Source organism: Pteropus medius, unplaced genomic scaffold, assembly GCF_902729225.1.
Source record: "Pteropus medius unplaced genomic scaffold, Ma_sr-lr_union100, whole genome shotgun sequence".
NCBI classification, from domain to species: Eukaryota; Metazoa; Chordata; class Mammalia; order Chiroptera; family Pteropodidae; genus Pteropus; species Pteropus medius.
In genome coordinates, this window is record NW_024356249.1 from 3,290,765 (window position 1) to 3,313,915 (window position 23,151).

Genomic DNA, 23,151 nt, shown 5'->3' on the forward strand with positions numbered 1-23,151 from the left:
TTCAAACCCATGTTGTTCAACAGTAAAAAGAGATATATTAAACCCATTAGGCTTGATATGTTAAATTATATAGGAAGCACAAATAAATGATGTTTAAGCTTCCTACGGTATATCTGTATGGGTATAGGTTAAATGTTCCAGAAACTGTATGAAATTCCTAAAAATCTGGTATATCCCAATATGTTATAATTCCAGTTATCTTAAAATATGTCACAGAAAACATTTCCTTGTTAATTCCATTATAATGTACTCTCTTGAGACCTTTAACTATGAACATTTTTAAGTCTTTTGTCATTTATAGAGTTACTGTTGTACTCTGATCCTTCTGAAATGAGATTCATGGAAAAGACCCTACCGTGTACTTCTGACCACTAGCAGAACTGCCTACTTTCAAGGTATCAAACCGTGGGTGAATATTTTATAACCGAAGAAGGCTCTACCTGACATCTGGTCCTTGGTAAACAATACAGAGAGACCTAAAAATCTGTCTAGGAAGAGAAGTAACCATCATGGAGGTAGATGGCTTCCTCCCAAGACATCAGATCAAGGAATGATTTCTCCATTCCTTCTTTGACCATCCTTTTCCCAATTTTTACACCATGAAGATCTTCATGATTCTTTTGCCTATTGTCTACCTTTTGCCTTCCCCTAGCCTGGCAAGATAATGCCACTGTTCATGTGCCTCAGGCCATTGCAAAGAAGGGTAATCCAACACACACACTTCTCCCTGACTTCCAATGCCTTAACTTCTCTGGAAAAAGGCTGCTGGTTAAACACTTCTGAGAAAGTGAAGATACAGATGCATGAAATGAACAAATAGGACGATTGGCTTACAGAAGTATCTCTCTCTTTGGGATCACTTCTTAACTTGATTTTAGTTAGTTTGGAATATAGGAACCCTGGCTCAGGAGCATACTCCAAACCATGGACATTATCTTTTGCTAATGATTATCGTCTACCTAATACGCTGTATTCTTTCAAAAGTTTCAAGTCATGTGGGCAGCCACTGACCAACCAATTGACCATTTCTCAAATTGGAATGACAAAAGAACTGAAGAGCATAATCAGCTCCAAGAACATGGGCCTGACACCATCTCTTCTGAATATTACACTGAGGGTCACACTAAGACTTTTTTCTTTTTTAAATCAAACCTACTGGTCAAGAGTATGACCAAAAGGAGAGGGAGCGCTACTGAAATTTCCAGGTCCAAGATAAAGTCCCTCCTGCCTGGGGTACATCAGCAAACCGAAACTTAAAAAACTCCTGTTCCTGTAAATTCTGTTTGACCAGAAACACACTATAACCCTCCAGTCCCCAGTTGCCAAGCCAGCTCTATACTTATTTTCTTGTTCTTTATTTTTTACCCTATATAAAAGCTTCCTGCCTTTTGCCCCATGTTACAGCTCTCTGGACTCCTTGGGAAAGTAGACTGCCTGCTTCAGTGTTAAATAAAGTTCGTTTTTAGCACCTGTTTTATTTAATCTTTTTTAACAGATTAGACACATCTTAATCTTGGCTACACCTGTAGGGTTCGCTAGATAACCCACCACAAATCATAACTGAAAATCCCAAAGCTGACTTCCAGTCAAGATGCAGGAGTAGGTAAATGTTATACTCACCTCCTCCCATGACATCAAAATTACAACTAAATTATAGAGTAACCCAAGGACTAGCTGATCAAAAGTCCTATAAGGATATAAAGCAGCAGCCATGATGAGGCTAGTAGGAGGAGTGGAGGAGTGAAATGGTTGGGTCACATATACATGGTGTAGCAAGTAAAAATCGGGAGGGTTATCTCTGTCCTATGTAAACAAGGAGGGAGCTTTCCTAACCCTACACCCAGCTCCCCAGCCTGAGGCACCAGTGCCCAAGAGAGGAATCCTCAACATTTGGCTGTGAAAACCAGCAAGGATTGTGTCCGGCTGAGAGGGAGGGCTGCTGCACTCCCAGATATTTCTCTTGCTGTGCATGGACTCACTCTGGGCTCCACCGTGGGGGCAGCAGCTCAAAAAGTGCCAGGGACATAAGGAGAGGAACTGAAGGGGCTGGAGGGGTGGGATCAGGGTGGCACTCTCCAGAAAGGGGCAGTTTACCAGATATGGAATTCAAAATACTGGTTATAAGGAAGCTCAATGAACTTAAAAATAGATGAACTCAGTGACAACTGCCAGAGAGAAATAAATACCATAAAATAAATGAATATATCACAGGAAAACAACTGATTAGATAAAGCAGAAGACTGAATCAGCAATCTGCAACACAAGATAGTGAAAAACAACAGGAACATGAGAATAATTTAAGGGACCTTTGGGACAACATCAAGTGTACCAACATTTGCCTCACAGGGGAACCAGAAGGGAAGAGAGCCTACTCAAACAGTCGACGAGAACTTCCCAAACCTATGGAAAGAACTAGATCTTTGAATCTAAGAAGCAAACAGAACATTTATCTCAATCCACAAAGGCCTTCTCCAAGGCACATTATATTAAAACTGTCTAAAGTTAATGACAAAGAATTCTCAAGGTGGCCAGGAAGAAGCTGAGGGAATTTCCACCACAGTGGAAATGCGTTACAGTAAATACTGAAGAGGAATAATCTACACAAAACAAAAAGAGAAAAAGCTACAAACCTGTGAGTAAGATGACTATCAGAAGCAGGAAGCTGTAACTGTTATTCAGAATAGGGTATTATATGCTTAAATATTACACAACAGTTAAAAGCGATTAGAAACATTTAAGAAAAAAGAAGACAATAGCTGCAACAACTTAAGAATGAATTCAGAATAAATACGGATAATTTAAGACAACAAAAACAACAGGGGAGGGGCTAACTATCTGCATTTGCAAAGGGGAAAGGAGTTAAGACACATGCAGAAGAAAAAGGACTACTATATATATAAAACTTTCTTTTACATAAACTTAATGGTAACCACACACCAAAAATCCAGAACTGAGACACATAACAAAAAAAGAGGAAAGAGGGAAAAGTCATAGAACACCGTGAAACTAAAATAATCGAAATACAAGGGCAAAGAAATGGAGACACCGAGCTACCAGAAAACAAAATAGAAAAAGATATATCTCGCAAATGGAGATGTAAAGAAACTGGAGAAGCAATACTTATATCAGATAAAACACACTTTAAAACAAAACAAGGGCTGTAGCAAGAGACAAGTACATTTCATAATAATAAAGGGATCAATCCAATAGGATACAACTCCTGTAAATATCTACACACCTAACGTAAGAGCAACTAAATATATAAAAGTGTATAAAAAATATTGATGGACATGAAGGGAAAGACTGACAGTAACACACCAGTAGGAGACTTTAACACCCAATTGACGTCAATGGGTAGATCATCCAGACAGAAAATCAACAAGGAAACAGTGGCCTTAAATGACATATTAGACCAGATGGATTTAATTGATATTTTTAAGACATTTCATCCCAATGCAGCATAATATACATTCTTCTCAAGTGCACATTGAACGTTTTCCAGAATAGGCCACATGTTAGGCCACAATAAAACAATTCTCGATAAATTTAAGAAGACTCAAATCATATCAAGCATACTGTTTAATCATAATGGTATGAAAGTAAAAATCAATTACAAGAAAACTGAAAAACACACAAACACTTGGAGGCTAAGTAACACGATACTAAACAGTGAATGGGTTAATATAAGATCAAAGAAGAAATAAAAAGATATTTGGAGAAAAATGAAAGTGAACCAAAATCTGTGGGATACAGCTAAAGCAGTTCTAAGAGGGAAATTTATAGCAGCATAGGTCTATCAAGAAACAATAAAAATCTCACATAAACAATCTAACTATACACCTAAAGGAACTAGAAAAAGAATAAACAAAGCCCAAAGGAAGAAAATAATAAAGATTAGAGTGGAAATCAAATAGTTAAAAAAAATAGAAACGGTCAATTAAAGAGCTGGTTTTTTGAAAATATAAACAAAACTGACAAACTTTTAGCCATATTCATCAAGAAAAAGAGGGCCCAAATAAATAAAATCAGAAATAATGAGAAGTGGCAACCACAACATAGAAATACAAATGATCATAAGAAAATACAATGAACAATTATATGCCAACAAATTGTACCACCTGGAAGAAAGAGATAAATTTCTAGAAATGTACAATCTTCCAAGGATGAATTAGGAAAAAACAGAAAATATGACCAGACTGATAATACTAATGAATTGAATTCAGTAATCAAAAAATTCCCAATAAATAAAAGCCCTGAACCAATCAGATGGCTTCACAGATCAAGTTTACCAAACATTCAAAGAAGAATTAATACCTATATTTCTCAAACTATTCCAAAAAAATTGAAGGACAGGTCCCAAACTTTACAAGACCAGCATTACTCCGATACCAAAACCAGACACTCCAAAAAAAAAAAAAAAAAAATGATTGGCTAATATCTCCAATGAATAGATGCAAAAACACCTCAACAAAATGTTAGCAATCCAAATTCAGAAATACACTAAAAAGATCATACATCAGGATCAAATAGGATTTATTCCTGGGATGTAAGGCTGGTCAATATCCACAAATCAACTAAAGTCATGCAGTCCATAAACAAAATGAATGAAGAAAAATCATACGATCACATCGATAAGTGCGGAAAAAGCATTTGAGAAAATACAGCATCCATTTATGATAAAAACTCTTTAAGTGGGAATAGTGGCAACAAACCTCCACATAATAAAGGCTATATACAACGAACCTACAGCTAACATACTCAATGGCTAAAAGCTAAAAGCATTTTCCTTAAGATCAGGAATAAGAAAAATGTCCACCTTCACTATTTTTATTCAACATAGTATTGGAAGTCCTAGCCACAGCAATCTCACAAGAAGAAAAAAAAAAAAGGCATCCAAATTGGAAAGAGGTAAAACTGTCATTATTTGCAGGTGATATATACAGATAACCCTAAAGAGTCCAAACAAAAAACTATTAGAAGTGATAAATGAATTAAGTAGCAGTATACAAAATTAATATTTGGAAATCAGTTGTATTTTTATATACCAATAATGAACTATCAAAAAAAGAAATTAAGAAAACAATAGTACTTACAATTGCATAAAAAAATAAATAAATTTAACCAAGGAGGTAAAAGACCTGTACTCAGAAAATTATTACACTGAAGAAAAAAACTGAAGATACAAATAAATGGTAGGATATACCATGCTCATGGATAGGTAGAATTATCATTAAAATGTTCATACTAACCAAAGCAATCTATAAATTTAATGCAATCTCCACCAAAATGCCAATGGCATTTTTCACAGAACTAGAATAATTTTAAAATTTATGCAGAACCACAAAAGAACCAGTGTAGCCAAAACAATCTTGAGAAAGATGAACAAAGTTGGAGGTATCACACTACCTGATATCAAACTACAGTACAAGGCTCTAGTAGTCAAAACAGCATAGTACTGAAAGATGCTGCGAGTGACAAAGGAGCAGGCAGGCTGTGGCCTGCAGCCTGAACAACCTGCCCACCATGGCCTGGAGGCCTGAGGAAGGGCCCATCCAGACAATGCTCACAGTTCCAGATTTGCTCTCTGTGCATAAATTTACAGGGAAACAGAAAATTATATTGGGACAATGTGAATAAGTAATTCCCATTGCACAGGAAATTTTGGGGAGATGTTTACTATAGTCTGCCTGAAGCTGGGACAAAATTGAACAAACAACATGAATTTGGTGCTTTGGAAAGTGTGAAAGCTACTAATTAACTCTATTCTCCTCTATCAGAAGTAACTGAAATTAATGAAGCTCTTGCATAAAATCCAGGACTTGTCAACAAATCTTGTTAGAATATGGTTGGCTGATCAAAATGACACTGAGTAACCTTTCAGAACTAGATGAACTAATAAGTGAAGCATATAAGAAATACATAATATCTACTGAGAAGTGAAAATGTAACGCACCTAAATAAGGAAGTATGAAACCATTTTGTCCAGCATAGTTTGCTTAAATTAGCGGTGGTTAGAAGATTTAAAACAGCAACTTTTAGCAATATCAATGAGAAAAAAACTACTTGCAACAATACCACTGGAATAAAATACCCCTTTCTAATGATTGCAAATTAACAAAGAGCATCTTTTCCACAACATGCTATAGTTTTTAGGCTAGGCTACATTTACAATACTCAGAATTCCTGAAATTATCTGTGGTAAAAACTAGTTAGAAAATTTAAGGATAACTTTGTTATCTTAAACCTTACACAATATGGAGGAGAGAAAAAATGGCATAGATGATAGTGGCTCTGTTCATCCCTCTGGCGACCAAATCAAAGTTGTAACAGAAACAAGGAAGAGCAGCAAGGAAAAATCGCCCGAGATCTAAAGGAACAAGCCATACAACTACGGAGAAATCCAAGAAATCACCCTGCAATGGCAGAAGTAGAACAGGGTGAGGCCGCGGGGCTGCCCGTTCCTGAGCGGCTGAGCGAGACAGAATCAGCGGCAGCGGCAGCGGCAGACGCCTCTTAAAGGGGCCGCCGCGTTCGCGAGCGGATTTTCGCGGTAATGGACCTGCTCACTCTGAGCACCAGTGCCCATTCAGCTGCGTGCAGGGGGCACCAGGGACTTACAAGAAGACAATGTCAGATTGAGGGCCGAGGGGAGACTCTTTAGGTACAGAAGTACCAGCGGTATCCACTGTTCTTTGTTGAGCCCTCCCTCCTACCAGTGCCCCAGACACAATGCCGCCATAGCCATGATGTCATCAAACTGATAACAGGTCACTCCGCCCAGAGGATGCCCTGAAATCCTGCCTTCCCCAACCTGGGCCCCACCCAAGACATGTCCAAATGTGTCCTCATTGAGTCAGGTGCTCCTTGCTGAGCAGCACCTATACTCACACTGGAGGCAGCTGGCCTCGGCTTCTAGTGTGGCCTTTTGAGGCAACTATAAGCACAGCATCTGTGGATTGCTTGCTGAATCTTAATAGGTGGCCCTGAAGGGGCACAGGCTGCAGCTAAATTTGGCTTGCAGCTGAACCCCTCTCAGGACTGTGCCACTGGACACCTACTTCACAAATCCACACTAATAAGACTGGGAGACTTAAGAGCTTTGCTTAGTACACAGAAACAGACACGGAAAGGCAGCCAAAATGGGAAGACAAAGAAGTAGAAACCATATGAGAGAACAGAAGAGATCCAGATAAAATGGACTCAAGTAATCTAACAGATGCAGAGTTCAAATCACTGGTTATAAAGATGCTCAATGAACTTTTGAGAAGTGTAGATAAATTCAGTGAGAACTTCACAAAGAGATAAAAAACAAAAACGGAAATGGAAATTATAAAGGGGAACCAGTCAGAAATGAAGAATACATTATCTGAGATGAGAAATATATGAAATGGAATAAACAAAGGAATAAACGAAATGAATAAAGAAGAGGATCAAATGCCCTATCTATGAGACAGGAAAGCCAATCAGGACACTCAATCAGAATGGCAAGAAAAAAGATTCCAAGACTACAAAAATAATTTAAGGAGAATATGAGACACTATTAAGGCTCCAAATATTTGTATGATCCGCATAACTGAAGAAAATCAAGATGCTGAACAGCCGTTTGAAGAAATAATGATGGAAAACTTCCTTAACCTGGTGAAGGAAATGGACGTAAAACCCCAGGAAGCTCAGAGAATTCCAAAAATCAGAGATCCAAAGAGAACCACACCAAGACACATCATAATTAAAATGCCAAAGGTTAAGTACAAAGAAAGAATATTAAAAGCAGCGAGAAAAATAATTATATATAAGGGAAAATCCGTAAGACTGGCAGTTGATTTCTCAAAAGAAACTATGCAGGACAGAAGGGCTTGGCAAAAAATATTCGACAGAAAGAAGATCCAGGATCTACAACCAAGAATAATTTATCCAGCAAAGCTATCATTTAGAGTTGAAGGACAAATAAAGAGCTTCCCAGACAAAAGTAAGCTAAAGAAATTTATCACCACCAAGCCAGTTTTACAGGAAATGTTGGAGGGACTTCTTTAAGAAGAAGAAACGTGTATCAAAAACAGGAATAAAGAATGGTACAACTACATTTCTATCAATAAGTACCTTAAGTGGAAAAGAATTAAGTGCTCTAACCAAAACATGGAGTGGTTGAAAGGATAAGAAAACAAGACCCCTACATATGAAAAGGAAGGGGACGGAAAAAGATATTGCTTTGATGGACCTAGAAGGTATTTAAGTCAGAGAAAGACAAACACTATATGATTTCAGTTATATGCGGAATCTAAGGAATAAAAAGAACGAACTAATCAAAAACAAATTCACAAATATAGTGGACAATTTGGTGTCAGACAGAGTGGAGGAGGGTTTTGGGGACTCGGAGAATGGGGTGAAGGGCTAAAGAAGTATAAATTAATAGCTGATGGATGGTCACAGGGATGGGGAGCATGGCACAGGGAATGTAGTTAGCATTAATGCATTGGCTAGGTGGAGGTTCAGGGGAGGGAGGGAGCAAGTGGGGGGATTGTTTTATGAACTATATAAATGTCTAACTAATATGCTGTATACTTGAAACTAATTTAAAAAAAAAACAACAACGTTACACAATATGGTAACTTGCTTACATCCATCTCGGAATTGGGTCAAAATACTTAATGATCTTTCTACTGGAAATAACTGGCAGTGGAGAAAAGTTTTTGTTACTTGTACAGTGTCAGATAACGAACAATACCATCTTAATTTTGGAATATACTGTGTTTGCTGCTGCTATTTCAATACAGTAAAGCAACAGCCTTACAGAAAAATAAACAGTTTAAAAATAAAACATTCAACTTCTTCATTAAAAAAAACCAGAATGGTATAAAAACATATGCACAGATCAATGGAACAGAACAGAACGCCCAGAAACAACCCTATGCCTATATAGTCAATTAATCTATGACAAAGGAGACAATAATATAAAATAGGGTAAAGACAATCTCTTCAATAAATATTGGGAAAACTGGATACATGCAAAACAATTGAAACTATTTATGTATATGTTTACACCATATACAAGAGTAAACTCAAAATGGATTAAAGGCTTGAATTTAAGACCCGAAACCATAAAACTCCTAAAAGAAAACATAGGAAGTAAACATTTTAACATTGCTCTTAGTAATACTTGTTTGTATATCTCTCTTCGGGCAAGGGAAACAAAATAAAAAAAATAAATATAACAAATGGGATTACATCAAACTGAAAAGTTTTTGCACAGCAAGGAAAACCGACAACAAAACGAAAAGATGACTACTGAATAGAAGACACTGCCAATGATATATCGATAAGAGGTTAATATCCAAAACATATAAGGAACTCATACACCTTAACACCAAAAAAACAATCTGATTAAAAAATGGACAGAGGCCCTGAATTGACATTTCTCCAAGAGGACATGGAGATGGCCAATAGACATGAAAAGATGCTCGAGGTCACTAATCATCAGAGAAATGCAAATTGAAAGCACAATGAGGTATCACTTCATACCTCTCAGAATGGCGGATTTATCATCAATAAATCAATAAATAGCTAGTATTGGCTAGGATGTGGAGGAAAAGAGAAACCTTGTGCCCTTTTGGTGAGATTGTAAATTGATGCAGCCACTATGGAAAACAGTATGGAGATTCCTCAAAAAAATTACAAAGAGAACTTACCTTATGACCCAGCAATTCCACTTCTAGTATTTCTCTGAAGAAATCCAAACAGTAATTCAAAAATATATGCATCCCTATGTTCACTGCAGCATTACTTACAATAGCCAATATATGGAAGGAACCTAAAAGCCTACCAATAGATTAAGAAGTGGTACATATATATACAAAGGAATATTACTTGGCCATAAAAAAAATGAAATCTTACCATTTGTGACAACATGGATGGATCTAGAGAGTATTAAGCTAAGTGAAATAAGTCAAAGACAAATACCATGATTTCACTTATATGTGGAATCTAAAAAAAAATTAAATGAATAGATTCATAAAAACAGAACAAATTGATGGTTACCAGATGGAAAGGAGGTGGGGGGGAGGGGTGAAAAGGTGAAGAGATTAGGAAATATAAATCGTCAGTTATAGAAACAGTCATGGAAAATATAGTCAATAATATTGTAACAACTGTGTATGGTGCCATGCGTATTAGGACTTACTGGGGTGATCACTTCATAAAGTATATAAATGTCTATGTTGTACATCCAAAACTAATACAATCGTGTATGTCAACTGTAATTGAAAACTAAAAACATTTAAAGAAAATAAACCCCAAAGCTGACATTAGCAGCAATTTGTAATTAAAACCAAAGTATACCAAGGATTGAAAACCACAGTCAACCAATGACAAACCTGACGTTCAAGCACCTTCCCAAATTTCAGGAACTGTCAGTAGCTATGGGGGCATCCAGGCTTAAGGAACTTTACAATGTTGTCCAACACTGTCTAGCACCCAGGCTTCTTAGGAGACACTAAATTAGTCCACGGCAAACTCTGTTAACTTAATTTTAGTTGAATACTAAATTTGAGAAATCCTTGATAAATGCACGTGTACTGCTTACCTTATTAAGTATTTAGTCATCGACAGAAATGAAAGTCAACAAATTTCAAGTCACTTACCTGTAAGAACTTTTTTGGATTGGTTTCACAGCCTATGAAAAGACTAAGACAATACTGGTTGAGGTTATTTAAAACAGCAATAATTTAACTGGAATCTCTGTACAAGCATATTTTACGTAATAGGACAGAGGTTGAATTTGTCTGAATCTAATATTTTTACAATTGAAGGGATTCGGTTTCTACAACTCAAAGCATAGTCTATAAGGGCAAAAAAACTCTTCTGTAATATGAATTCTAAAACCTTTAGGCTTTTTATATGTTGAGCTTTCTTAACATAACCCTCATTAGTAAATCCTCAATACAATCAGATTAGAACCAGCATCATTGTTGAATGTGGCACCTGGTGGCCCACTGAGCCTGTTGTTCTTGTCTTATGGCCATTTCTCCTCTTTCGAGAACACTGAATTTCTTTGGGGGAAATGCTACTTCTCAGGTCAGTACGTTCTCATTCCAAGTGTGAAAAGTGCTCAACTCTGGTTGATTAGGTATTTTATCTTCTTCCCCAAAACAATCAAAACTGGGCTTCAGTCATCTGCAATGGAAAAATTCCTGACAATTTTCTGGCTCACCTGAGATTAAAGGCATTAGGGAACATGGGCAAAGAATTCACAAGTATCCTGATACAACGAAAAGGGGTGACATAGTAGACTCGAAAAGCTTAGGGCCTACTTGGCAGGCCTGGCAAGCCCAGTGACCGAAAGTAACCACACAGGATAGTCTGATAGTCTGAGCAGGTAATGGCAGGTAGTCATGCCCCAGGCCTATAGCTTCTTCACAATCCTGAGTTCTGTCTATTGTTCTTAGGCATCTAAGATAACATACCTTTGAAATGCCAGAGTAATTTTCTTTTCCAGACCTCCTGAAGACACAACAACAGGCACCAGAGCAGGAGACCATGAAACTCTTCATTGTTATATTGTTGCCTGTGTACCATCTTTAAGTGTGATAAATGTTAATTATTAACAACCTTGTACCCACCAATGTAAAGGAAGCATGTCTCTCTCCATTTTCCTTTTTGTCTAGTCCTAGGGATTTCCCCATTTTTCCTTCTCCTGACTCCTGCATCTTAGCACCAATGGATTTCATGTATCCTATGTTTTCTCCTTTGACTCTAAATGAATAAAATAAGCTATAAAACTGCCATTCTCTGAGCATTTTCTCAATCTTGCCTAAAATAAATTATTATAAAGCTTTCCATAGGTTTAGATGTTCTTTCATTGACAACTTTAAAATAGCCCTTTTCTCATATTGAATTTGAAAATACGGGAAAATAGAATTTTGCTATATGTTTTACTTGTAACTTCTAAGGAAGGCTTTTTATTAGGACTCAAATTAAAACTTAATTATTCTATTTAAAAACTTTTAGTAATCAAATACAAGGCAGTTCCCATCCCCTAAATAAGATCTATAGTAGTCAAAATATTCAATAGTTGTGTTTTTTAAATAGCTGTAAATTTCTGAGAATCAAAACTTTCCAATCTTTAAGGTAAATTTAACAAACTTTCGAAGTGACTTGTAAAAGTCCCCATTATTTTATAGCATCCTCCTCCCCCAAAAGCTTTCAGACCAGTAGAATTTTTTTTATAGCATCTTTGGTTCTCTTACTTTCAGAAGTTTGGGGTTCTTTTTTGGGGGGTGGGGGGTGGGGAGAATCAACAACCAAAGATATTTATCACTCCTTTCTTGTCAGATTATTTTTTGCTTATTTTTTAAGACTGGTGAAATACATGTGTTAGAACTACTTAAAAGTTTTCCTATTATTTCTGGACTGGTAGCTTGTCCCTATATATGTATCCATTTTATAGAGAAACACACAAAGACAGTAATGAAGGGAGACTCAAGCTAGTTAAAATTCTACTGAATGACATACAGTGATTTTTCGGTTAAAAATTCCTTGTTTGGTAAAATATTCACAGTAAAAATCCATTGAAGCTAATTTTTATTAAAACCAAAGCACCAATTAGCCCCCTAAAATTAAACAAAGAAACAAAGACTACTGTCTCAGATGTCCTTTACAATAAGCAAACCTTTCATGAAGAAAGAAATCTGTGATCTAATTGGCTAGCATTACTCCCACTCAGGTACATGAGCCACCAGCATGTGAATTATGACAATAAATTCACACCCAAAATGAAGGGGCAATATATGTTTGTAAAAAGATACCAACTATTAATTTACATGAAGTTATAAAATACTTTAAGAAATATGTACATGGTTATTTAAAAGGGCTCTATTTCAGTAAGAAATTAGATGGTTGAATGCATGGTCATGCCCATATTTTAATGGCTAATCAGATCACTTGATTTCTCTCTTTCATAACGAATACAGATAAACAGAAAAATGAGTACATCTTCTATTTAAACCTAAAAACCTCTTGTTCACATGAAGTAACTTATTTTTGGGATTCACATTATTTGTGGATCAGGCCTCAGCAAAAGGAGGAATAACTCCTTTCGTTGTCTAACTAGTCTTTCCATGGAACCCAAATTTAAAAGTCGGAGCATTGCAACATCATAGGACTTTGACATGCAAATTAATAAATGGAGCAATGAGCTGTATACTCACCTTTTTGACTGTGGAGTGAAACTTTCTGAAAGCATTTTTATGTTACAACTACACTACTGTGTGGTAGTAAAATGTGGAGCCTATTCTTTAGTTTGGAAAAGAAGAGGATATTTTCCTTTTAGCGACTTCCAATTTCCTACCCCTCCATTGAGAAAAGATAAGGCCTGCTAATTCAAAGGACAAAATGATTGCATTGCTAGATGCTGATGTACAAATATATTTTAAATATGCTATATCTCAGTCCATTTATATTTGTCATAGCCATATAAGTCACTGACTGTGTACCTGGGTTTCCTTATTGCCAGGAAGATCAGATGCTTGTCACCTGGGAAAGCTCTCGATGAGCTGGACTGAGTAAATCCTAGCTCCCACATCATCTGCTCATTCATAAGCCCCAGCTAAAGGGGTGATCATGTGGTCACATTCAGTATTGGGTGTCTTATAGCTATGACACTGGGCTCTTGGTTACAAATCCAGAGGGAAATCTCATGGAGTTTTTGATCAGAGATAAACACTGGGTTTAAGCTTAGGTCAAGGCTGCTTGAATTGCACTGAACTTTTGAGAGGATACTCTCTAAATGAGCATGGGATAGAGTCAGGATTACTTAATGTCTGTTAGAACTTAGGAGCTACTTACTGGGATCCACCTGAGCACATAGACGTTTATTAATAAAGTCATAAGACTTTAATCTTAAAGACCATTGCTGAAGGCTATTTGAAGAGAAAAATACTTTTAATATAATTTATATTATGTATGATTATAGGAAAGATGGTTCCCAACTGCCTTTAATTCAGCAAAAAAAAAATGGTAAAGGTGAAACGGAAATACTGTTTTAAAAGATTAATATGGCACTGAATATAACAGGGAAAGTTTTGGATACATTACTAGAAATTCTGGCTCAGAAATTATTTTTCTCTCTCCTCAGTGCTACTTCCCTTTATGATCCTCTTCAAAATTTATCTGTGTTGCCCTGTTTTAACTCAGGAGGTAAGTATGGAAGAACAAACTATCAGAACTGTAATCTAAGATGCCAACAATAAACTTATCAGTAAAAGTCCCACAGCTGCTGGAGCAAAAAAAAAAAAAAACAAAATTAAATGGTATATGCACGATTACCAAAATTTGTTCGGTCTTTGGAGGGATGTCAAATGCGTATTCAAAACAACACAAACAACAATTACCCTGAACGCATATTCGGAAAAGTGATTAAGACTTTTTAACCATTAATATATAACTGACATGTTATGGATAAGAAATAACTCTATGTAGAAAGTGAGAAGCTACTGCTATTAAGTTATTTTCTTATATTTTATCTTTAGCAATATCTGAAAACCCAATAAATTAGCCACAGATTATTTTCAAATTGTCTAATTTAGAAAGTAGTGCCATATAGATAAATGCAAGTCTTCTAGGTTTAATTCATGGCAGATGACACCATCCAAAGATAACCTTCTTTCAAGTCAGCTATATTTTTATTCTGTGAGCCTACAGAGAAAAATTTCCCTCAGCTAATTAATGTTTTATAAATATAGGTTTAAACTGGAAAACGAAAAAATTTCAGGTGTAAATATTTTGTCAAATGTTAGATTAGCAAATAGCACAGCAATTTTCTCCTATCTTAATCTAGTTTCCTTTGACACTGAACAATAAAAGAAATAAATGTCAATTAAACTAGCTAGGTCTGGCCCATTAAGAATATGCTTCGTCTCAGAAGATATGTCTTCTGTATTTCTATCAGAAGAATGAAAATGAAATTCAGAATTGTCAGATGAAAGATTCAATATGAGGTTCTGTTTCTTAAAAATAGGAAACAGATGCTTCAGAAAAAATTACATTTTCATTATAATTCCCTCTAACTGCCTGCTCCCAAATGCCACAATACATTTTCATCCCAAATTATAAAGACAGATGAAAACCACAAAAACTAGTTCCTTTCGGGGGAACTTAACATTTAATGCCCAACAGGGTATATTTTAAAGAATCCTCACATCAAATATGGCGCACACTGCTGTATTTCATATTTTGAGTAGTTCCACTAAAAGCCATACAGCAAACAATGAGTCTTGTTATCAAAAGGATCACCTGCACAGTTAAAACAACAAAACCTCACACAGACATAGAGCAAAACCAAAAGTGTTCACTTACTTCCTCAGTGGAAGAAGTTAGAAATGTATGAAAAAAATGGCCTCGAAAATCTGCTATACCAAACACCTCTATAGACAAGAAACAAAAATAAAAACCAAACATTTGCTTTCCTGCTTTTTCTTTAAAAGTTTCCATCTTACATGATATGCTATTAGGTGCCTTCTTAATAGTATCTAATCTACTTTTTCGTTGCACAAGTAGGCATCCTAGGATAGATCTCTTATTACCATCCGTGTTCATGGAGAACCGCTCTTATGGATAGTAAACCTAACTCACAGTCGGGCCATAATTAATGGGCAGTGGTATTTTCTAAAAATCGATTACTGCACACATCCAAACCACATTAAATTTTCAACTTAGAGTTCAAACAAAGTCTATTTCCTTTCTACAGTAGCTATCACGCTCCAGATTACAGTTTTGAAATCCAGGAAGTGGGAACAATGTCTTATTTATTTTGTTGTTGATGCGTCTTTATATCTTCCTTTCTCCTTTCTTCCTCCCTCCCTTCTCTTTTATTTTTTGTTTTTTTGCTTAATAAGGTTAAAAGAAATAGGTTATTAAGAAAATCAAAGTCTAGTAAACATCAAAACTTATAGATCAGAGTGGTCACAAATTCTTCTTTGTAATGATGTTAAATTACCGACAAAATGTTTTTTGAAAACAAAAAAAATCTAAAAACCATCACATGCCAATGGTGCTCCTTATTTAAGCAACTGGCGTTCGTCTATGCTTTTGAGTCGTTTCTTCCGGGGCTGTACAAAGTCATCATCTGAGTCATCACTAAATTTATTATCTTCTGATTCATTCCTGAATTCTAGTTTAGGAAACCTTTTTTCTGGATAAAGGTTCTTTAGAAGTTCTTCAAAATAGCTTTCAAGTTTTATACCAGCATTGGCTACTTCTGAATCAGGCTGTTGGAGAAAAATAAAAATATGAATTAAAAAACAAATATCATCATTTTAGACAGTCGATAAAAGTAGTTTCTCACATTTTTGTTACCTTTTAACTTGAGATTATAAATATCAGTGGAACATCCTGAGAAAATGTTTATGCAATGTCAGCGATATAAAGTAAATATATCTTTGACTTATCTGGATTATTCTAGAAGGGGGTGGTAGTGGTAGGACTGGATTACCAGAGATTAAAAAGATGCCATAATCATAGAATCATGTAGTAGGTATTTTTAGGACAAATTAAATAAATTGTGGAACTGTGTAATGAGTATCCAATAAATGCAACAAACTGACAAATGACAAAATTTTTGAGAAAATTTTAAAATTAGAGCTACGTCCTTAATATTTTAAGATCGATATCAAAAAAGACTAAAGTATGGATGTGCCATATTACAAGAAATAAAGGTGAGACTGAAAAAGAATACTTTCAGGCTAGATAAAAAAACATTCTAATTGTTTTCAAGTTGTCGGCTATAATTTCCATTTGCACTTATCATATAATAAACCTTTGAATATAAATGTGGATAAAGTTATTCCCTGACAGACTCTAACTTTTGGAAATTTCTGCCAGCATAAATAGATCTCTTAACTTCCTTATTTTGTTGATAAAGTATTTGGTTTAATATTACTTTCAATATTGCTATTGGTTCTTAGCAACCCCAACTCACCTCATTGAATTCAGCACAGTTTTGAAAGATTAATCTAAAATCAGCTACAAAATCTTCAGGCTTTGTATACACGAAACAATCTTCTTGTAGTCTTTTCTTGATAGTCGACAAGTCCATTGGATTTTTAATTATTTTGTAATAATCAGGCACCTTTTAAAATAAGTAAGATACTATAATACAAATAACTAAATTCTGCCTGGTCCTAAATAAATTCTTTATTTTCATACATTGGAAGGTATTTTTGTGCCACATTTTTCAAAAGTTTTCACCGTTTTAGATGGAAAAACATTTCCACATTTTCCCTCTTAAACCTCTGTTCTCCTTATTAAACAAAAAGAAATTATTATAAAAAGTATCATTCTTAGTGAGATCTGTCATGTTTTTGCTGCATGTATCATAGCAAATGGACTTTGAATTTGGGTTTGAACCTCAGCTCTGCTATTCAGTAGCACACTCCTGATTAAGTTACTTATCTTCGGTGAATCTTCATTTCTTCATGTATCAAATAGGGATAATTCTACCAACTTCATAGGATTTTGTAAAGACGAATGTGATAATATATATTAAGAAAAAGGGGGCTATTTTGCTGTTGTTGTAACACCAAATGTAACTGTGAGCCAAGATCATAAAAAGCACGAAGTTCTAGGTTACGATTTTAAGTCATGAAGTTTTTATTGGTGGTGTAAGCTGCTTTTCTTTGACATTTTTGTCCTGCCTATTTTGGGTACAAAAGGTCCTTCCCCTGAAAGTATTCATTTCCTTTAACTATCTCAACTTCTCAAAACCTGTTCTCAAGAGAGAAGTTCATTTACTAAGACATTATTTACTAAGCGAGTTTTCTTTTTTAACCTTGCATTAAATTTTTAAAATTTATCAAACTATAGAATAGGTTAAATGTTTAAAGGAATTTTGGACATCAGAGAATAGAGAATATACTGAGTAGTACTTTCAGCACTCTAAAATTATTCATTAAAGTCATATCGAACTTCCAATATGAACTTTTTGAAGTCAATGGTTAATATACACACACACACCCCTCCCCCTCTTCCTTTACTATTAAAGTCTACTTATTATTTGAAGTCTGGACCTATAAATCAAAATATATACAGAATTTTTGGGGTCTCTATCTCCAATGGAAAGTTTTTTTCCCCAACAGTTTAGGATACATGCCTAAACCTCCTGAGACAGAGACATCTGATAGAAATCATCCCAGAGAATAGTAGGTAAAGTTTCTGAGATCAGAAGAATTTATGAGAAATGAATAAAGTTTGGGGCCAATTTGTTAACATTAAAATGTATTTACGATCAAAGCATTCGGTATGTATGAATAAGCTTTAAGACTGGATTAGACATAAGAAACTATTGAAAACGGGTACAGAAACTAGAGTCTCATAAATCGAGTTTCAAAAAAAATCACGTACTGTGTAAAAATACATGAAAAGACATTAATACTTACAGTTAGAGGAACTGGGTCTTGAAAAGCCAGGCTCATTTCATGGCAGTAAAGAAATAAAAGTAGGCGTTCACACTTCTAAGCAAAAAATATATAAATAAAATAACAATAATGAAGTCACAGCTTATTTTCAATAACAATGTATGTCATGGGTCTCAAAGTTCCGGAATAACAATTAAGATCAGTCTATGGTTTATGTTATATATGAGAGCAGTCCTTGCAATTATAGGAACAGAAGTATTATCACTAGAAACCCATTTGAAGTTCTTAAAAATAAATTTCCACTTATCTCTTCAACTTTTGTATTGAATTTAATAACAGTCCACAAAGAAAGAACACACATATGTTAAGAGATCCAAGGATGGAGCCCTTTCCATGGCATGTCCAGGCCCAAGGCCCCCTTCTCTGAAGGCAGATGGTTCTATCACACACCCTGCTACTTCTCTGCTTATGGGCCTAAGTCCCTGTGGTACTGGTAGTGTGTATCTGGGCCCCCTCTTACATGACGACTTTCATACTGATACAATTAAGTATAACAAAATTGAGCAAAGGAGTTTCTTTAGTAATGCAGAAGTGTTAATTTCATAGGTTTAAAAGTAAATTACAGTTAAATATTTTAGCTGGTTTTGAGGTACAACCTATTACCACTGGGTGAAAGAATGGATTATTTCCAGGAAAAGTAAATAAATAACCCATCTCTCTGATGCCAATTTTCAACAAATTTTGAGGAAGTAAATCTATCTGCTGTAGAAATAAAACAGAACAGAAATTTACTAAAAGTAGACTAAATTAAATTTAAAGGTCCAGACCACACAAAGGATACACATTCTACCTTATTCAGATAAAATATTTTCAACTTCTAGAAAATGTATGTATAATGATTTTTTAAACTAAAAAAAAGTTATAGCCTGCCTTTAAATATTAGTTAAGATTCTTATACTTTTGTGGGGAAAAATACTAAAGAAAAAAGAAGTCAGTATATAATTTGACTGAAGATACATACAACTTCTTTGATGAAAGGAATATCTGCATTACAATAATGCATGTAACCAAAAACAAATGAGAAAACAAATTAAAACAACAGTCTAGGGTTGGAAATGCTCAAAAACTTACCCTTTTATCTATTGGTGTTAGTTTACCATCAGTTTTCTTTTTTTCTGAGTTGTGACTAGGAGCATCACAATCATATTCAACTTCTGGTTTAGATAAATCTCGACAGAAAGTACAAATCCACTCTCCACTGTTGGGAGATAAAGTATATGAATTCCTAACTCATCACTTCTCTCTTCACCATGCCCTTTCCTACCTCCTCCATGCCATCTACGATACAAATTTATTTGGCATGAATTTTAAATCACTGAGGGTTTACCATATAGCTACTGTGTACACAGTACCATGCTGAAAGTACAACTACAATGCAAGAGCCTAAGTGATAAATATTAGTCTAGATAAAGGAGTATGAAATATATATGCAAAATGAATCTATGGCTGATGTGAGGCACAACTGGCATTTTCCCTCAAATGATTCAAGAAAAAGAAACACTCTTGGTACTATTCTTGCAACTTTAAGTTTGAAATTAAATTTTAAGTAGTACAGCCTTCTTAGAACTAAGAGATTAACTCAATGTTTCTTCATCATCTAACAGAAACTGAGAATTTGCTTGAGATGTTTTTTAAATTATATAGCTCATGCTTGGCAAATAAGATGCAATAACTTGTGGCAGTTGTGCATAAGGACCATTGTTCTTTATGGCAACTCCTTGTAATAATTTAAAGGGCCAGTTTGTTTTGTTTTGTTTTCATAACAGATTAGGTTTTTGAGAGAAGCACAAGGAATGTGGAGGCAGGGTATGGGAAACTCTACGTTGAAGGTTTTGAAGTATGCATTTGTGCCAAGTGGACTTTAAAGTCTTTATGTTGCAATGATAGTTAAATTTGCTGTTATTATTTACAGTGAAGAATGTGGGAAAGGGAAGCAAATACTACCTTACCTTGGAAAATTTGCCAATGTGGGCACATGACAAGAAAGATGGAATACTTTGGGACACTTCTCACAGCATAGGAGTTCCCCTCCATTCTGACAAACTGCACACCAGTCCTCATTGGGGTCATCCTCTTTCCTTGTCTCTCCGACATGAAGGGGTGACTTCTGCGAGACATCCAGCCACTCGGATTTTCCATTTGAGGAATTTTCCTGGTGAAGTCCAGGCTGATCTCCTGTGCTATCAGGGGCATCTGATCTTAGCACAGACTCCTCAGAAGCAGAGCTCTGATTGCTGTTTAAAAGCAGGGAGGTGAGTATGCTTCTTGGGTAGTTGGTCTGTAATAGAAAAAGTGTATGTATTTCTTAAAACTGGAATTCTGCAAGTTTATTAGCATTACTGTGACCCTGGACCAAACACTGTTTTGTCCTGGGCACCTGGCTACTTCAAAGGAGTCTATAAATATGCATAAGAAAAGACTATATTTACTGCTAAGTGTATTAGAGTCTCGAATGGTAAAGAAGACGGGCCTCTACTAAAAATATCATCAAAATAGAGTATCAGTAGTAACAGGGTGTGGGTAATATAGGAAGAATTTTCGAATCTTCTGATGGCTACAGAAATGAGAGAACAGGTGGATAGTATAGAAGTCAACCATACAAACTGTAAGTTCATTTTATTGGAGATGTTAATTTAAATTATACCTAGACACAACGTATGCCTAGAATAGAATTTTTATCATTCATACAAATGTATACTGCTTTAATTCTTAGACGCAGCTTCACCTCTACAAGAGCTATTAATATCTTCAAGATAAATCTAAATTTTGTTAAGAGTCTAAGATGGTGTAAATTTCAAATCACTAACGAAATCTGTTATCTCCTTTAAACATTTTTTTTTTAATTTCAATGAAATAACCACAGACTTAGTTAAATCATGGGTACATAATCTCATTCCTGGGAGGCAAGTATTTTCAAACTATTTAGCTTTTTCTTTTGGTATTTCACTATTTTATTTACTTCTATATTTCTAAATAATAAGCTTATACCATAATTTCTCAGATTTTCGATTTTAAACATATTTTCAGTTTTATAGTCTTTACTATGAAAGATTAGATTTTCTTCCCGAGTCTCCACACTCCCTCCTCAAACTTGCACACCCACACACCCATTCATACTATCTTCTTCACATAATTATTAAGCATTGATTTTTTTTTTTAGTTTGTAGGCACTAATATAACTATATCCAGCATCTAGTCCAACTGGTCAAACACTGCTGTACTGTTTAAGTATCATGAAAAGTCAATTTTCGATTAAATGAATATTTAGGTTATTATCCTGATTATCTCTAGTTTTTAGTGAAATTTGTATTCAGGTGTTTACATCATTAAAACCATATTGTTCATGGCATAACCATAGAATGTACTATGACTACACTCTTTTTTTACCTTTTTGTTTTTACTGAGTTAATAATTACATACATCTTATTTACTTATTTCATTTGCTTATTTTTGTAGGTACCTATCGCTAAGTCATTTTCACAATCTCCAACAGTGTTATAAAATGCTTCTCAGTGCTGTCAACATTTTTCTCCCCTTGCACACATTCCTATGGAGTCTTCTGTACTCCTGCTACAGGGTATACTGGAGGAGCTACTGTCCTGGGGATACCCTTTTCTTTGCTTCTCTTCTGTGTTAGATCCCATTTCTGGGGTCTTATGTCTTCCTCTTTCTTGGTGTACTCCATTTTTGATGAGTCATATTCTCAAATATCTTCCCGAGAATAAGTACATGGAAATTAAATTTTTTGTGACCTGGGACACATGTTTAAAAATGTTTATTTAAGCTTTATACATGATTGATAATTTTTTCATTAAATATTCTGGTACTTGTTAGGCCCTTTCAATTCAAATGCTCATGCCCTTCAGTTACAGAATTCTTATATTATTTCTTTGGCAATTACCTTCCATGTGTTTACTCCATCTTCTCTTTTAAATACCCAACCTCCTCATTTGAGCCTCTGATTTTTCAAACTCCTCTCCATTTCCCATCTTTGTGTTTTAATTTACTGAGAGATTTCCTCAAACTTTTCAACCTTTAAGTTGACTATTTCCCTGCTTTAAAATAACATTTTTAACCTCCTATGAGCTATTTAAAAGTTTCTCTCACTCTATCCCCCAAATAGGAATAGTATAGCAATCATTGATATAATTACATTTTGAGGCCTAGATTCTTCATCTGATTCTTGTTTCACTATAACAACAGGAAAATCGTAATTTTCAGGTGGTCCACTGTTTTCTTGTTTTATTCGGATTGGCTCTAACATGACCACTGGGACTTTGTGCGTAGAATCAGCTCCTGCTGGTTTGCTGGAAGAACCAGAGCTATGAGAGAGAGGAAAAATAAAAAACATCTAAGAATATACCTTCAGTATCTCAAAACAAAATATAACGATAGCGCGTTCTGAATAATGACAATATCTTCACAGCAGTGGTAACTATGTTACATCAGTAATAAATGATACATAACTTAAATTCAAGTGCTGTATGTAAAAGTTTCACTTATGTATAAAAAAATGTTCTGTTTATCTTATATATTTGGAAAGATATTTAAATAAATTTAAATAAGACAAGAATTAAAAGCAAACTGACTTCAATATTCTGAGGCTCTAAAATTAGGCAGCCAGATTTAGTACTTTAGAACTAGCATCTTTTAGGCTTTCTCATTTCCTTTTCTAGTCAGTGACAAAGAG

At 35.1% G+C, this 23,151-nt stretch overlaps 1 protein-coding gene across 2 annotated transcripts in view; it reads right to left on the reverse strand.

The window, feature by feature from the left end:
- Window positions 1-12,556: 12,556 nt before the first annotated feature.
- TRIM24 (tripartite motif containing 24) overlaps window positions 12,557-23,151 on the reverse strand; it is a 102,632-nt gene continuing 92,037 nt past the window's right edge. Inside the window, exons 14-19 of one of the 2 annotated variants that reach the window (XM_039860978.1) lie at window positions 22,615-22,783; window positions 20,411-20,739; window positions 19,533-19,659; window positions 18,423-18,497; window positions 16,967-17,116; window positions 12,557-16,256 (exon numbers count right to left, since the gene is read on the reverse strand). In XM_039860978.1, the coding sequence (XP_039716912.1) occupies window positions 16,047-16,256; window positions 16,967-17,116; window positions 18,423-18,497; window positions 19,533-19,659; window positions 20,411-20,739; window positions 22,615-22,783 (1,060 nt within the window). In that variant the 3' untranslated portion in view covers window positions 12,557-16,046. The remainder of the gene's footprint in view (window positions 16,257-16,966; window positions 17,117-18,422; window positions 18,498-19,532; window positions 19,660-20,410; window positions 20,740-22,614; window positions 22,784-23,151) is intronic. The other variant, XM_039860977.1, reaches the window with a different exon arrangement.